Source organism: Spinacia oleracea, chromosome 4 (assembly GCF_020520425.1).
Source record: "Spinacia oleracea cultivar Varoflay chromosome 4, BTI_SOV_V1, whole genome shotgun sequence".
In the NCBI taxonomy this organism is placed as follows: domain Eukaryota; kingdom Viridiplantae; phylum Streptophyta; class Magnoliopsida; order Caryophyllales; family Amaranthaceae; genus Spinacia; species Spinacia oleracea.
Window position 1 is genome coordinate 150,517,047 of NC_079490.1, and position 16,485 is coordinate 150,533,531.

General features: G+C 38.5%; 1 protein-coding gene across 1 annotated transcript; it reads right to left on the reverse strand.

The window, feature by feature from the left end:
• Window positions 1-6,784: 6,784 nt before the first annotated feature.
• Window positions 6,785-7,819, reverse strand: LOC110783611 (uncharacterized). The gene is made up of 2 exons (XM_021987961.2): window positions 7,312-7,819; window positions 6,785-7,191 (listed from the first exon to the last, which is right to left on the reverse strand). Exons 1-2 carry the CDS (start codon window positions 7,817-7,819, stop codon window positions 6,785-6,787), a joined length of 915 nt encoding a protein of 304 aa, XP_021843653.2.
• Window positions 7,820-16,485: the final 8,666 nt, after the last annotated feature.

Here is a 16,485-nt window from a genome sequence, read left to right on the forward strand (position 1 = left end):
TCAAGCTCTCTTTCCTAGTTGCTGTGTCCTTTTCATTCTGTTTCTGCAGGTGGTTCTTGCAAGTTTATTGCAGTTTATAGGTCTCTTTTAAGTAAATTGAAGCAGATGATTTCCTAAGATTATACTTACATCTATCTCTTGTAACAATTTAGATTTTAGAGCCGCATCGACCTTTTTCCAGTTCTTGTATCCAACTAGACAGTAAGCCTCCATCTTTGCAAGGCTCCCAATGAATCTGACCAAGATCTGTCCACCTTTCCTAAGCGGTTGACACAAGTCATTGAATTCAACAAAGTACTTGATGCCATTGTTACTCCAGACATCGATTGTCTGAATAGGACCACTGGCCACTCCATAATTACCCTTAGCATTTGCATAAAAAGAGTTCAGACATCTTTAAACAGCCCACGATTAAAGCAATCATATAAATTGATGATAGTCTATGTATTCAATGATAATCTATGCTTGCATTTAACGCGAGAGGTATAATCAGTGTGCTTGTTTGCTATCTGACAAGTAAACTGTCGTCTTATTTAAGTTAGCATATAAGATACAGTTGAAGAACGGTTGCAATGTTTTGATACCTAATACTAAACTTAGTTTTCTGTAATTTTATTTCTTCTTATTCACCAACAGGTAGTTTTTCTGAAATCGGTTGAGCTTAAAACAAAAATCAGGAAATCAAGAAATCATTTAATATGGACTATTATTAACTTCTAAAAACATTACGATTATCATGAGATTCTTTTATTAAACTTTAAGATATAAGGACAAGGGAAACTATATCTAATGGTTAAAAATTGAACTTACCGATGGTCATAACCTCTTCCTTGTCATCAAAATCTACATTATCACGCCATTCTGGATATTGCCGTAAGGACTTCGATTTTTTTGAGTTCCCTTTTGGTTCTTGAATACCTTCTGCAGGGTATTTCGGTGGTTTTGAAGGTGGGATACTAGGTTGAATATTAGGTGTGTTCTGACCGGAGGAAGGAGAAGGGTATTTCGGTGGTTTTGAAGGTGGGATACTAGATTGAATATTAGGTGTGTTCTGACCGGAGGAAGGAGAAGGGTATTTCATTGGTTTTGAAGGAGGGATACTAGGTTGAATTGAAATCTTGGAAGTAATCTTAGGTGGAATTTTACTTTCAGTTGATGCCTCGAGTGAATTTGATGTTGATCCAGTAGGTGGTGTTTTCCATATAGCTTGCTGTGCACTTTTAGCAGTACTCGGATATGGAGGTGCAACCATCGATGCAGTGGTACCTGGTGGAGAGAATGGTCCAAATCTAACAGACTTAGGAACCTCAGATGGTTGTGATTGAGTAGCATGCTTTTTGGTTGGCTGTGATGCATCTTCACTCAAAGATGAGGTACGTGATGGTAGCGAATTTGATGCTGATCCAGTAGCATCTGTTTCAATTTTGACTCTAACCCTCTTGCGATAAGTCATCCTTACTATGTAGCAACTGCAAGACAAGTCACAAAAAAACAGAATATTAGCAAGCAAGGCAACTGAACTAATGAAAACAACTGAAATGGACAAATGAACAACTGAACTAATGGAAACAACTAAAATGAACAAATCAGAACAACGGAAATAATGAAAACAAATTATATGGAAGTGAGCCTTTGAGTGACCAGCTGTTCAGAATAGATTAGCAACAAAGGACAGACTACTGAAGTGGAATTTGAGTATTGTTGGCAACTGTGGCTTATGTCAATTGGCCGATGAAACTCTTTCCCACCTGTTCTTCTCATGCCAGTTCTTACAGGAAGTTTAGAGTCTGGTTTTGCAGTGTTTGGGTGTTAGTAGAAGCATTTGGTAGAAGTGCAAAGAACTGTGAAGAAAAGTAGAAAAAGCAAGAGGACTGTAGATACAACATTGCATTTCTAGAAACAATCTATAGTATGACTCTATATTGATTTGAAGGAGTATTTTGTAAGTAATCAAATTATATTGCATTATATTGATTTGAAGGAGTATTTTGTAAGTAATCAAATTATCAATTGCATTATCTGGATGATGAAACCGGCAAAGAGAAAGGAGAGGTATTTTTCTAATATGGTTGCTGCAGGTATAGGAGCTCAGAAGAGAATATGTGTATAGCTAGCATGATTGACAAGATAATTGGTTGTACTACTCATAGCTAGTCGAGAACCAGCTCTTACACATGCAATCCCACCCCAGTTCAACTTCATTTTTTTAGGCCTATAACAATCTCATATCATGTGATACTCCTAAATGCAAGCAATAACTTCCACCAAACGCAACCCAAAAACACAAAATACAGACAAAAAATAGGGTGTCCTGCGATGTTCACGCAGACAGCATAATCAAACTGCACGCATATGATTTATCCTAGAAAGGAAAGAATGAAGAATATTCATGGGAAGTAGGACCATTTCAGAGCTGGTATTATATTCTAATTTGCCTGATATGATGACGGCTACCATAGCCACAATATTCTACCTCTTTGTTCAAGAACTCTAAACTGACAGTTAGAACTCATGAAATTCTGCATAACTATCAGGAATTAAAACCAATTACATAAACAGCAGGCAGAAACTTAACAAATGTTTACTTCTAATCAGATAAAATATAGCAGGTCTAACAGAACCATCAACCAGGGCAAAACAGGGCAAAAGAATCAATGAAAACAAGGGGGCACCCTTGGAGGAAGTGCTGTGTATAGCATATAATGAAGTTCAACATTTAATTTGAGCATATAAACTCTTCAACACACAATATAAACAGTTAACGTTGAAATAAACAGCAATGACCTATATGCAAAATCAAGCTCAATGCACCATGCAATGACACTGGCCATGTAAGAATCTATTGATCATTTCACTATCCAACAGAAGCAAAAGAGCTTAAGAGAAAAGAAGAACGAAATATGCAAGAAGCACATGTAATTTCAACCTCGTTGCCAAAAAGAAATGAATGAATTAGTTATTAGTTCTTCCACAATCAAGAATGCAGATAAGATTCCTCTATTGTGATTCCGGATTTAAACATAAAGAACATGTATTAATCTGCCCCCAGAAAGTCTCGGGAAGCTTCTGCAAACATCATAATAATCCACATTCAATACAGAAACTATTATCCAGATCAAAGCAAGTGAATGGCTTCTTTACTGAATTGGATGCTTGCAAGTAACTTTCTGACAAACTTACTCCACGACTCAAACCTGGAGCTTTAAACAGAGTTACTAAACACAAACTAGCAACAAATCTTGTTGATCGTCCAGAATATGATTTTAGTATTTCAGCAAATACATCCAAATCATAAGAAAATCTAGGCTTACTGCCAGTCCCATCACTATAATATTTTGATCACTTCAATCACAGTAGTTGATTACTTCAATCAAATTTGATGTCAAATCACTTTAAAATTGCCAGTCCCAGGACTCCTAAGTCCTAAGTCCTAACTCATATATTATACTCAAGTTAACAAACAGAAATGGAGATTGGCTTATAAATGACTCCAACACATCCAGTTTCTCATCAAAGTTTGATATGTCAGCGATAAAAAACCAATACACTCAACTGATAGCAGCTCACTAAAGCCCACACTATAGAACACCAGTTATTACTCAATGGAGATTGGCTTTATAAATGACTTCAACGCATCCAATTTCTCATCCAAATTTGATTTCTCAGCGATAAAACAATCAAAAATACACTCAACTGATAGAAGTCACTAAAGCCCACACAACAGGACACTAGTGGTTACTCAAAAGTAGACTGTGCGCATCAGAAAACCATTCTGGAGGAGGCTTAACCCTAGTTTTTCTAGGGCGTTGACTTGTAAAATACAGAAACTATTATCCAGATCAAAGCAAGTGTTATAAAGTTGGCAACACAGCAAGGCAGCAGCAAGAATCTGTTGAAAGACTTACTTCTAGATTCAGAGTTGATCAGGTACTACAAGTTCATCCCCAAAACTAAAAGCACTTCTCTGTGTTCTGCATAATCCAAAAAAAAAAACATGTCAGCTATAAGTCAAGTTTTGTGTTAAATAAAGAGCTGTAGCAGTTAAGCAGGATACGAAATAGAAAAGGAAATCTCATAAAACAAATAAGAAAAACACCATTCAATAGGTAATATAAATATAATGACAACGTTTAACTGAAATTAGTATAACTAAATGAAATATCATTTTACACGGTGAAAAAGAAGTTCATAACTCGAATCCAAAAGAAAAATAATGAACTCTATAAACTATGACAAAGAATTCTATAAATCCAAAACACTATCATTTAGAAGCTCATCATCATCGTCATCATCAGGAATATCAAACAAGTCCCTAGGCTTAGTCTTAATAACATGAAGCCATCCTTTTTGTATCTCATCCTCAATGTAAAAAACTTGTTTTGCTTGAGAAGAGAAAATAAATGGATCATCATCCAAATTTTGACCAGTGTGCATCAACTTTGAGAAATTGACATGAACTCTACCGTTCGTGTATGTTTTGACACCCCTCCGTACATCAACCCAGTCACATCGGAACATTAGAACCTTGAAAGAACCATAATAATCCAGTTGTAATATTTCATTAAGTTTCCCGTAATACTCTTGGCCATCAGCTTCTACCATAATTCCGGAATTTTGAGTCTTTCGAGATCGCTCACGGTCCACGGTGTCAAACTTATAGCCATTGATAATAACACTTTTCATCCTTTTGCCGCGATTGCTTAAACCATAGGCCAAGGCTTTTCTTAATTTTCCTTCTTTTGTGCTATCATCTAGGTCATTGGCCTATAATTCGATAAACATAAGTTTTAGATTGGTAAATATAAAAAATAAATAAGGAAATCCCAAATTTAAAAGCATATGACCTTGTTTAGCAACCAATCGGAAAATTCATTGATTATCCACCGACTTTCTTGAACTTCTTCAACTTGATTCTCTTGCCGTTTTTCTTGTAGGAAGGCCCTTTAGAAATAAAAAATTCGAATTACTAACAGTAATGACCAATACGCTCTAAAATAACCCATGACACTACTTACTCAAGCACCGGTTTCATCTCATCTGAATGAAGCAAAACATAACGATGTGCTTGCTTTAAACTTTTGTCATCAACACGGACATTCTTTTTCATCCCCGCTACACGACCAGCAGAGTCATATAAATAGTTGTTGATGTCTGGAACACCATCTTCATTCCTTTTCGGTCTGTTGAATATGGTCTCGACACTTTCTAAATATCTCGAACAAAAAGCAATTGTTTCCCATAAAAGGTACCCTTCAGCTATGGATCCTTCTGGTTGCGCTTTATTGCTTACATGAGATTTCAAAAAGGCCAAATACCTTGAAATATAATGAACAAGATTGTGAACGTGAAAGAATAAGACAAGTATTGCGATGTATTCTTATTTTAAAATGATTAAAAAAATATTGAAGTTTAAGATATTGACCTCTCAATGGGATACATCCACCTATAATGAATAGGTCCACCGAGTTTGACCTCCTCCACTAGATGAATTAGTAGATGCACCATGATTGTGAAAAAAGTTGGCATAAACTCTTTCTCCATCTTACAAAGAGTCAACACAAGCTTCACCTAAATGGTATCTAATTCACTTCTTTCAATAGCAGTTGAACATATCTTCTTGAAAAAGTACGACAATTCATCGAGCAAATCAATTACTTTTGTAGCATTAAATGCTCTTAAAGCAACAGGAAGGACATCTTGCATGAGCATATGATTGTCGTGGCTTTTCAGATTAATAAGTTTTCGTTGCTTCAAATTCACACACCTTTGCAAATTAGATCCATACCCATCAGGAACTTTAAGATTTTGTAGGACTGTAAGAAATCTTTCTTTCTCTTCTTTAGACATAGTGTATGCAGCCGGAGGCAAATAGTCGTTAACACGACTTGGATGAGATTGAGGCCAAAGATGAGATTTTATGTTCAGTTTTTTAAGGGCCAATCTAGCATTCTTATCATCTCTACTCTTGCTCATATCTAAAGGAGTTCCTAAGAAATTGTCACATACATTCTTCTCAATGTGCATAACATCTAAGTTGTGTCTAAGAGGATTATGTTCCCAATATTCTAATTCAAAAAGCTTACTTTTCTTTTTCCACAGAACACGATTAGACTCATCCTGGTCATTATCATCATTATCATCATCATCATCATCAAGTTCATCATCTTCTAGTCTCCCTCTTTTTTTCTGAACAACTTTTGACTTTCATACACATACTTAACTTTTTCTTGTTGCTTCAAAACTTCTGTCCCGCTTACACGAACCGGAGCAAGACCATGTTCCTCTGTCCCATCAAATTCATTTGTTTGAGAACGATAAGGATGGTCAACTGGTAACCATTTTCGACACCCAGGGTAGACAATTTTACCACCAAAACTATAAGAATGAGTAGAATCAACACACGAAGGGCAAGCTTTATAACCTCTTGTACTCCAACCCGACAACATAGCATATGCTGGAAAGTCATTTATAGTGGAGTGTAAGGCTGCTCGCATCTTGAAATTTTTTCCGCTATAAGCATCAAAGGCATCTACACCTTCCCACAACAATTTTAACTCATGGATTAATGGTTGCAAGTACACATCAATATCCATACCAGGACCCTGTTTCCCCGGAATAAGCACAGACAAAATAAATGATGTCGACTTCATACAAAGCCACGGTGGAAAATTATAAGGAATCAGGATCACCGGCCATGTAGTATAATAGTATTCATCAAACGATATGGATTAAAGCCATCACTTGCTAGACCCAATCTAACACTACGAGGATCTTTGGCGAATTCCTAATATCTTTTATCAAACATTTTCCAAGCTTCACCATCCGCCGGGTGACTTATGATATTTCCATCCTTGCGGTCAAAATGCCATCTCATGTCCTCTGCTGTTTTAGATGACATGTAAAGTCTCTTTAGTCTAGGGATCAGAGGAAAGTACCGCATCACTTTAGCTGGAACACCCTTCTTACATGTTCCTTTGTCTTTCACACTACTCTCACCCTCCTTTTCTTTCACATTCTTCCACCTTGATCTGTGGCAGATATGACACTCACTTTTTCCTGCAAATTCTCCCCAATATAACATACAATCATTCGGACATGCATGGATTTTCTCGTAACCCAATCCCAAATCATTCATTATCTTTATGCCTTCGTAATACGACGATGGAAACTCCTTAATATAAGGAAATGCATCTAATAGAAGCTCAAGCAACTTATTAAATGATGCGGCAGATCAATGGAACATACACTTGAGGTGAAACAAGTGCAATAGAAACGACAGCTTTGAGAAAGTTGTACACCCCTCATATAGACCCTCATCAGAAGCTTCCCTAAGTCGTTTATACTTCGCTTCTTCTTCATTGGTGTTGGTTGATGGAAATTCATCATCTTCCTCACATTCAAAATTTAACTCTTCATGCATGTCATACGAATATTCATCTTCAAAATTAGCTTCACTTAATGATGGGTCTTGGGGTTTGTTGGTGGGTTGTGGACTATTGTCAACCTTAAAAGCTGCTCTTAGTAACCCATTCATATCATCTCGACCAACTACATTTTCTTGATCATTAGGGATCTCTAAGGTATTACTCACTTCAACTCTACGATGGAAAATCCATTGCCTATAATTCTTATAAAAACCGTTAAATAAAATGTGTCCTCCTACCTCGCCTAAGTCAAACCATTTATTTAACTTGCATTTATTACACGGGCATCGAGTTTTTCCCTTTAGAAGAGTCTCCTTTGCAACCTCTAAAAATTCCATGCAACCGTTATAATAACGGGTATCCCCTTTTCGTAAGTCAATCCAACTAGTATCCATGTCTAAGAAAAAAAAAAATATATATATAATTATAAATAAACACACTTATAGAAAACAAAGAACCATTAAACCACATTAATCTGCAAATAATTAACATCGCATTCTTGTTTAGTTTTTTGGGTGATTTGTACATAATATTTCTCTTATTTTCTCATAACATATAAAGAACATACAAAACAAAAGTTATTGACCATGGTTTTTAATTTTGCAACTATAATCTCTACATTTTTTAAGTATTTTTCCCATGAGATAGGTTAATAAGTTGATATCATGATCATCAAGTATAAATTGTTTAGCAACTTTTCACAGAAGCAACAAGAACGACTAGTTAAACACCACAATTGAATCAACAAAACAAAAATAAATTAAATACGCAACGAACTGAAAATCAAGACACAAAATTATCCATAAGATATTTTGCAAGCAAATAAAAATCTAGTAGTTGTTGCTATGACTTTCTATAAAACTAGGAGTTGATTTCACTTAATTTAGGCTCTATAGTCTTGTTAACAACATTGCTTCTTATTTAAGTGTCTGGAGTTGATTTCACTTAATTTTGTTCATTATGCTCTCACTGTAACATAGCTCTTTTCATTTAACAACTCCAGCTTGCCATCTTCTTATTCCTGTCAATCTGCCATCTTTTCGTATTGAAAACATGGTTTCTTTTGACATGTTGCACTCAGCAGTAGTTTTAGGAAAATGGTTTAGATTACAAAATTAACTATTTCAAACTTGCTCAGTTGCACATACTTCTTTTTTCAAGGTTAGTAAGTCTGATATTCATAGGCCTTGATCGCATTTCCCCTCCCGACCAATAAGTTCTCTATTAATATCATTTCCAGGTAAAATATTAAACTAGGACACTGGTTAGGGAGCACAAACATACAGCAGGACTACGGAGCACAAACAGCAACCCAAAACAAAACAAACAAAAAAGCAAGCTTAAAATACACCAAGCTGCAACAACATACACAGCCTGCACACAATAATAGAGCAGCAACAGCCCTCACTCACACCAGTAAACCAACAGACCAGGAGCAACGAACACAGAACAAACTGCACCAACAAGGAGACAGAAGCAGCAACACCAACTCAAAATGCCTAAAACAAAATTATCTAAACTAAAAAGAATGTTCTATTTAGTTTTCACATAAGTCAGAAATAACACGTACAAATTATAAATTATCAGATATATACCTTGCAAATTATATATTGGCAAATTAAATATTATCAGATACCTTGCAAATTAAACAAGCCCTCGAAACTCTCAGCAAATTGAAAATTGAAAAAAATTGAAAAATAATACAACAATCATACTGAAATTTTCAAAGAAATTTGAAAAAACGGTAAAATTTGATGAAGAACAGGGTACATACCTTGGAAATTCAAGCCCACAACACGCAAAACTGATTAGTAACAACGCGATTTTCCACCACTGTGACTCGTGAGATCGAGGATGAAGATGAATAAATTAGCAAATTAAGAATTAATTGGAAATATTAGATTAAATTGACAAAAACGAAAAATAAAAAACAGAGCAGATTAATGGCGGAATTGGAGAACGAACCTGAAGAGAATGGCGAGAGGATTATTGGCGGAAGGAATGGCGATTATCAGAGAAGAAGAAGATTGCTTAGGGTTTGAAAGTCGTGGGCTGGGAGGGATGAGTCGTGGAGTTAGGCAAGTTAGGCGGTTTCAAAAAGAAATTTCCTATTTTAGCGCGATTTGATTTCACAAAAATCTCAGCACGTGAGAAGCACGTGGATTAGGGACGTCCTCTTCGACGCTTTAAAGCGTCGACAAAATGGTGGACGTTTAAAAGCGTCGTGGCCACACGGGAATTTCCCCCCCCCCAAAACCAATGCCTTTGGCGTCGAAGACCAAGCGTCCAAAAAGAGCATGTTTTGTAGTAGTGTATGACCTCAACATAAACATCCTTGGAATTGAACAAAATATTGAAATTGACAAAGAAAAGTTGAAGTGTAGATTTAGAAGAGCCCTCAGTAAATTTTCCTAGAATTTGGTGTTGATTGGCCCACAAGATTGAGCTCCCAAATTATTTAGGACATTAAAACTTTGAACATTTGATGTTTGAAGAGTTTCAATGACTGCCTATTGAGATTTTGAAGATTGAATTAGAGTGTGTTTATTTAGCTTAGAACTTGACTAGAAAAGGACAGAGCTTCGTTGCTTGTGTTTGATCTGTTTTTTCTCATTTTCATGGGGGAAAATATGGGGTATTTATAGAGTTTCGATTTGGTAGTATGCCAGTGGCGCTAGGCGCAAGGGGGATGCGTCAGGGCATTGGCTACGCCACACACAGGGCCTGGCTCTTTTCCCGACATAAATGTGTATGGTTTCGGCTTGGTCGTTTGAGCATTGAATGTTTAACCTGTTGTCTTTACTTGGTGGGCAAGGCTTGAGACGACATTTACCTCTTGAAAACTACATATTGAAAATGTGTTTATAATTCGAAAAAGATGCTCGGGGATTGTGAGGGGGTCGAAAAAGCACGAGGCTAATGCGTGACCTCGTCCCTCGTGGGTGAGACAATTCTTTTTATTCAATCAAGTGTAATTGGATTTCTTGTGAGTTTACACCCAATTGACTAGTAATATAGGAGTCGCCATTCAGTTTTTAACGACAATGAGAAAAACTGACAAAACCCGGTTATCGTGACATAAAGGGAGTGCAATTATGTTTGACCACGACGGCCGTAGGTTCCCTTGTGATCCCTGGTGTGGGGATCTCTCAACATACACCCGCAAGGTAGAGATTGAGGGTTCGGGGGACTGTAACTACCGAGAGGAGTACTTCGCTCGTCGATAACTCCAGAGGCAGGATATCCTTACTAGCTCAGCATAAATAATTGAAGGGACATGCGTTAACTATTAAACTAATCTGAGTTGATTTTAGCAATATGCAACATATAATACTAATTCGATCGTGATTATCTGATTTAAATAGCATTAAGGGACCTAGCATGATAATCCGATTTCCCAAAAATATTATATTTGTTAGGCGTGATAGAACAATCAGATTTATTTAGTTTAACAGTTCATAAAAAGGGCGAGGAAAGCAGTTAAATCATCGAAAAGGGACACATTACGACGCACCCTTGAGAGGTGCGTCACGGTTTTTTTTAGAAAACTAACCACTTTGACTTTGCTATTTCTCCTTTTTATTTAACGAATCTCAATTATGGGACAGGATACGTTTTGTTCGATTTATGGATCGATTGCGACAGCACGCTTGAACAGTTTCGCAGCGTGAGGCTTAGGCTAAGGGTTAGAGTCAATACTCAGAATATAATTATGTGTTGTGTGTGTTCTTTTCACGTCGAATTTGGGGATGTATTTATAGGGAAGAGTTCGTGGAAAGATAGAATTGCAGAGTTCTAATCCACAAAGAATTAGGAAAAAAACACGTACCCAGGTATTTTCAGCGCCCAGGCCTGGGCGCCGAAGATTTCAGCGCCCAGGCCTGGGCGCCGAAGATTTCGGCGCCCAGAGCCAGGCGTTGAAAATAGGGTCTGGGCTGTTTTCTTTAGTCAGATTCGGATTCCTGAAATCCGTAGAGTTTGAGACTTAATCGAGTCTTTTAGTGCGTATCAATTTTATGACGGAATGCGTCTGGGCCCGTTACGAACTCTAGGCTCGTTAGGATTTTAATTAATACGTAACTCTTATTTCCGAATCATATTAGGAATAGGATTCTCGCAGTTTTCTATCTCATTTAGGATTTATGTTGGAATGCAACACCTAATTCTGACAGATTTCTATCCTTTATGATTTTCCACTTTTAGAAGCTACCTTTACGGCAGTTACTATTTTTAGCAGATTTCCATAAATAACAGTTTTCTATAAATATCAGGTTTCGGGTGAAATGAAAAGGGGAATTGAGATTCGTTTATTTTATAGGAGATGCGTTGTCAAGTGGAGATTTATGCTTTCATCATCGAACCTTTCCCTTTGGGGAATGGGGAAAAAAGTAGGTGTCTACAGTTAGCCCCCACTTTGACTGAGTCTTAGAATAAGACGATGGTCAAAGTATTAGACGGAGTGCGTCACACAAGCCATGGTGTATTTCACCTGTTTTGCGAGGGTCTCACGAGCCCCCGAGTGATAACATTTGACTTAAGGGTCATCACTTGAAGTGTCGACATATCCCTCACGTGTCATTGGGATTTGTCAACTAATAGTATAGAAACTTCCTCACTTTGTCATTGGAAGGATCTAAAGGTGCGTAGAAACTCCCTCACTTTGTCATTGGGAGTAGCTACAGATGTTTTCAAAATCAAAGCTATAAAGTGTAATTGGGCCTGGCCAAGCCCAATCACGAGGTAAAAATGTTTTTAAAGATTCTCATTTTCAGGGCTAGCTAAACGAGAAAACCCCCTTGTTTTTATGGGACGTAAAACGAAGGAAAATCCAGCACATCGCTCTTTTTTGGAAAAAACGGAAAACCAATCCTTTTAATTTTTGGAAAAGGGAAAACCAGAAAAAGTTATCGCTGCAGCGACTAAGGACCTGCACGGTTAGTGATGCAGACCCCGCCGGCTAAAGATGGCGAGCCTGTCCGCTAAGGGTGGACACCCCGTCCGATAGAAGTGGACGAATCTGTTTTTGAATTTTGAAAATAAGGACCTACGCGGTTTGTGACGTAGACCCCGCCGGCTAAAGATGGCGAACCTGTCCGCTAAGGGTGGACACCCCGTCCGATAGAAGTGGACGAATCTATTTTGAAATTTGTTTTTCTTTTTTTGAAAATAAGGACCTACGTGGTTTGTGACGTAGACCCCGCCGGCTGAAGATGGCGAGCCTGTTTTAATTTTGAAGACTTTATTTTTTTGAAAACTGAGGACCTGCGCTGCTAGTGACGCAGACCCCGCCCGCTGAAGGTGGGCGAGCCCTATCCTCTAAGGGTGGACGTCCCTGAATTCGTTTTTTCGATTTGGGAACTCGCGCGGTTTGTGACGCGATCTTGCCGACTGAAGATGGGCAAGTTCCTATTTCTTTGGTTCTTTGTGATTTCTTTTGAGAATTTCTTTTTATTCATTCTTGCAAGAGCGAATTCTTTCGAGAGATGCTCGAATTTAGTTGTAACCTGAACGTGGGCTGACAACGTGTTCAGACGGACCTTTGTCTTGCGACCGTCTGCTTTTGTGGTCTTAAGCTAGTCTTTATGGCTCGATTTTTGCCACCACTTGGTTTTTGATCAGAGGACCATGTACAAGTGTCAATGACGACTTTTTCCTGAGGTCGAACCTGTTTTTTTTTTAGATATCCAAACATGATATGGTGTATGGCGCAGTCCGAGAATGTGATTTCGATCGTGCGCCCCTTGTTGGAGTCTATTTTTCGCGAGCCCCCAAGCACTGGGGCTCGTCGGCCGTTTTTTGCATCTTGTAATCATGTTTGGGGTCATACTCGTATGTGCGAGCGACCTTTTATAGTAGTGTGCTACTTTAGCGAAGCCGTGGAATGCGACTTTAGTTTTCAGGCGACATCCGGTTTTAGCTTGGCCTGGATTAATCCTTTAACACACAAACATTTTTTGGAAAACCAACGACTTGACGACACATATTTTTGGTGTTTCGAAGAAAGACCATGATATTTAACTTGTTTTTTTTGAAAAATGTACATAAGTATTTTCTGAGACGAGTCTAAGTTTCGACCAAGTTTTAATGTTTATATTTGCTTATTTGGGAGCTAAAGGTGCTTTGGGCTTGATCCTACTTGCAATAGGGCCTCGTGTTTAGCAACACGGTCTTAAGTCCTTTCATGTTCCGTGTTTTGTGAAATCTGGGCCTTGGGCTGCATTTTCAGCGCCCAAGGCCAAGCGTTAAACATTTCGGCGCCCAGCCGTGGGCGCTGAAAGTCTTTTCCTGGTGATTTTGACTTTCGGATTTCCTAACACGTTTCCGAATGGGATCAGGATGTCATTGGGTGCGTTCAGCTATATACAGGGGCTAGATACGTCCCTATTTTCCACCACTCTCAAATTCTTTCTCTCTTTTTGCTGCGTTTTAATTACTCATTGCTTTTGCCATGTCGACCCCTATTTTCTCACTCCAACGGACTGTTAGGCGTTGGCTAAGAGCCCTTACTCCCACAGAAAAGGCTTTGTTAAAAGAATACCACTTAGAGGCATTTTTAGGCTTACAACAAATTAATATTGATTATAACTTTCTGCATGCTGCCGTAAACTTTTGGGACTCCGATCATCATGTTTTTGCCTTTTGGGGCAACGAAATATGTCCTTTGCCCGATGAATTTGCTGCGATCCTTGGTTATCCTACCAATGCTACTCCTGTTACCCCTGGCACTATTGAAGAGGGTAAAACAACCATAAGGGATTTCCTAGGACTAGATGATAACATGTTTACTGAAATTGTTGTAGATGATAAGGTTAACTTGGCAAAACTTGTAAAACATCACTTTAGGCCTAGTAAGAATATGACCGAACAGAAATTGAATATTCGAGCCCTTGTATTTTGCTTGTTGAATCATTATTTGCTGTCGAATAACAATGGTGAGTTCGGTGACATAAGGTTGATCCCCTTGATTAGCCAGATGGAAAGTTGCTATTCTATTATGCCGTTGGTTGTTGCCGAGACTTTGTTGAGTGCGGATGAGCTGAAGAAGGATACCAAATCTGAACATTTTAAGGGAAGCCCCCTATTACTGCAGGTAATCGATTTTTCTTTGCGCACGTATACGTCCCTTTTGCATATATTTCTTTTTGCCTGGGACTGAGTTTCAGCGCCCAGGGCTGGGCGCTGGAATTTTCGGCGCCTAGTCCTGGGCGTTGAAACTGCGCCCCAGGAACCGTTTTTTTCCTTCTTTTCATTCTTTTGATTTGATCGTACCTGTTTTTGCAGATTTGGCTTGCGGAACGGCTTAGACTCTTGGAAGCTCCTGCCGATCCTAAACATTATCGCCCTATAGCTTTGGGTAACCGAAAGTACTTGCACCAAGGCCAGGACTGAAGGAAATAATGCCCTTGGTCCAAGTATGCATTCTATGTTAAGTCTAATAAATGCGGTTCAGTATTAATTAACAAGTTAATAATTCAGTGAGATCAAGTGAGCTGAATGCCTAGCTAGAGGCCGCTTCAGTTCAAGTGGAATTAATGATATTAATCCACAGCTTACTCTTGACTGAACCCGTAGGGTCACACAAATAGTACGTAAACGGATCAAGTATTTAATGGCATTAAATACTCCATCTATGAATATTCGGAACCGACGGATCTTGGTTTCAGTGGGAGCTAAGATCGTCACAGGCAAGAAATGAATACTCCGGAAACGATGATATTGCCGGAAACGGAAATATGGATCGTATCGGAAATATAAATATTATCCAAGTCGTAGATGTTGCCGGAAACGGAAACATGGTACGTATCGGAAAATATTATCGGAAATGGAAATATTGCCAGAATCGGAAATATTGCCGGAAACGGAAATATTGTCAGAATCGGAAATATTACCGGAATCGGAAAATAATTCCGGAAACGGAAATATTAAATATTTGTTCGAAACGGAAATTAATTCCGGAATCGGAAATATTAAATATTGTTCGTATCGGAAATGAATTCCGGAATCGGAAAATTTAATCGGAAGCGCATCGTACGAATAAGCATCGGACGAGGCCTGCCGGACGAGGCCTGCCGGACGAGGCCCAGCACGAAGCCAGGCCATCGCCCAGCAAGCCAAGCGCGCCGCACAAACAGCCACGCCAGGCCCAGCGCAAGGCCAGGCCCAGCAGGCTGCGCAGCGCGCACAGCGCGCACAGCACGCGCAGCGCGCAGCGCGCGCGGGCGCTGCGTGGGCTGCTGCTCGCGCGCACGCATGGGGGCCCATCGTGGCTGCCGTGCGTGTGTGTGCAAGTGTTTGTGTTCGTGCACGTTTCCTAAAACATGCAGAGTTCGGTTAATGATTAAATTCCTAATTCTATTTGATAAATTAATTAAATTAGAGTTCTTGTAGGATTCTAGGTTTAATTAATTTGTATCTGAATAGGATTTCGATTCCCTTTCCATACCCCTATAAATATGAGGCTAGGGCTCACAATTTATAATGAAGTTTCAAAGTATTCAAAAGTGAGTTTTTGAGAGAAAATTAAAACACACATCTTGCTCATAAAAGTGCCGAAATTTTCTAGTACCTTAAGGGCGATTCTAGTTGGTCAATCTTAAGGCGGATCCGGACGTGCTGTGGACTATCTACGGAGGGACGACACTTGGAGTCCTATAGACTTGTTCTTGTTCGGTTCGGGCGCAGCTAGGGAGGGCACGCAACAAAGAGTATGCATCTAAATTATGCTATATGATTATGTGTAAATAATATGTTGTCCTGGGTTAATGGTTGTTTCCGCATGATCTATGTAATGTCATATGTATCATAACCTAACAGTGGTATCACGAGCCCCTTATTATTTTCATAATCTAAATTGCATGAACATGGTTAAATGTTACAAATTTTCAAGAATTAAAAGGGGTGATTAATTTTCGTAATTGTTAATTAATTGCAAATTGCGTTTATTTAATTATACGTACGCAGTTTTTCGGCAGTTTCTTCGTTACTCATCCGAATTGAGTGATTTTTGTGTCAATTCCGCATGTAAAAAGCATTCTAAAATTTTGACAAAAATATTAATTTT

Excerpts from the sequence above, each read along its gene's own strand:
- LOC110783611 (XM_021987961.2), bottom strand. The coding sequence starts at position 7,819 with ATGGATACTAGTTGGATTGACTTACGAAAAGGGGATACCCGTTATTAT. Across the intron at positions 7,192-7,311 it reads TAGGGAAGCTTCTGATGAGG|ATGCATTTCCTTATATTAAG; the intron begins GTCTATATGAGG and ends AGCTTCTATTAG.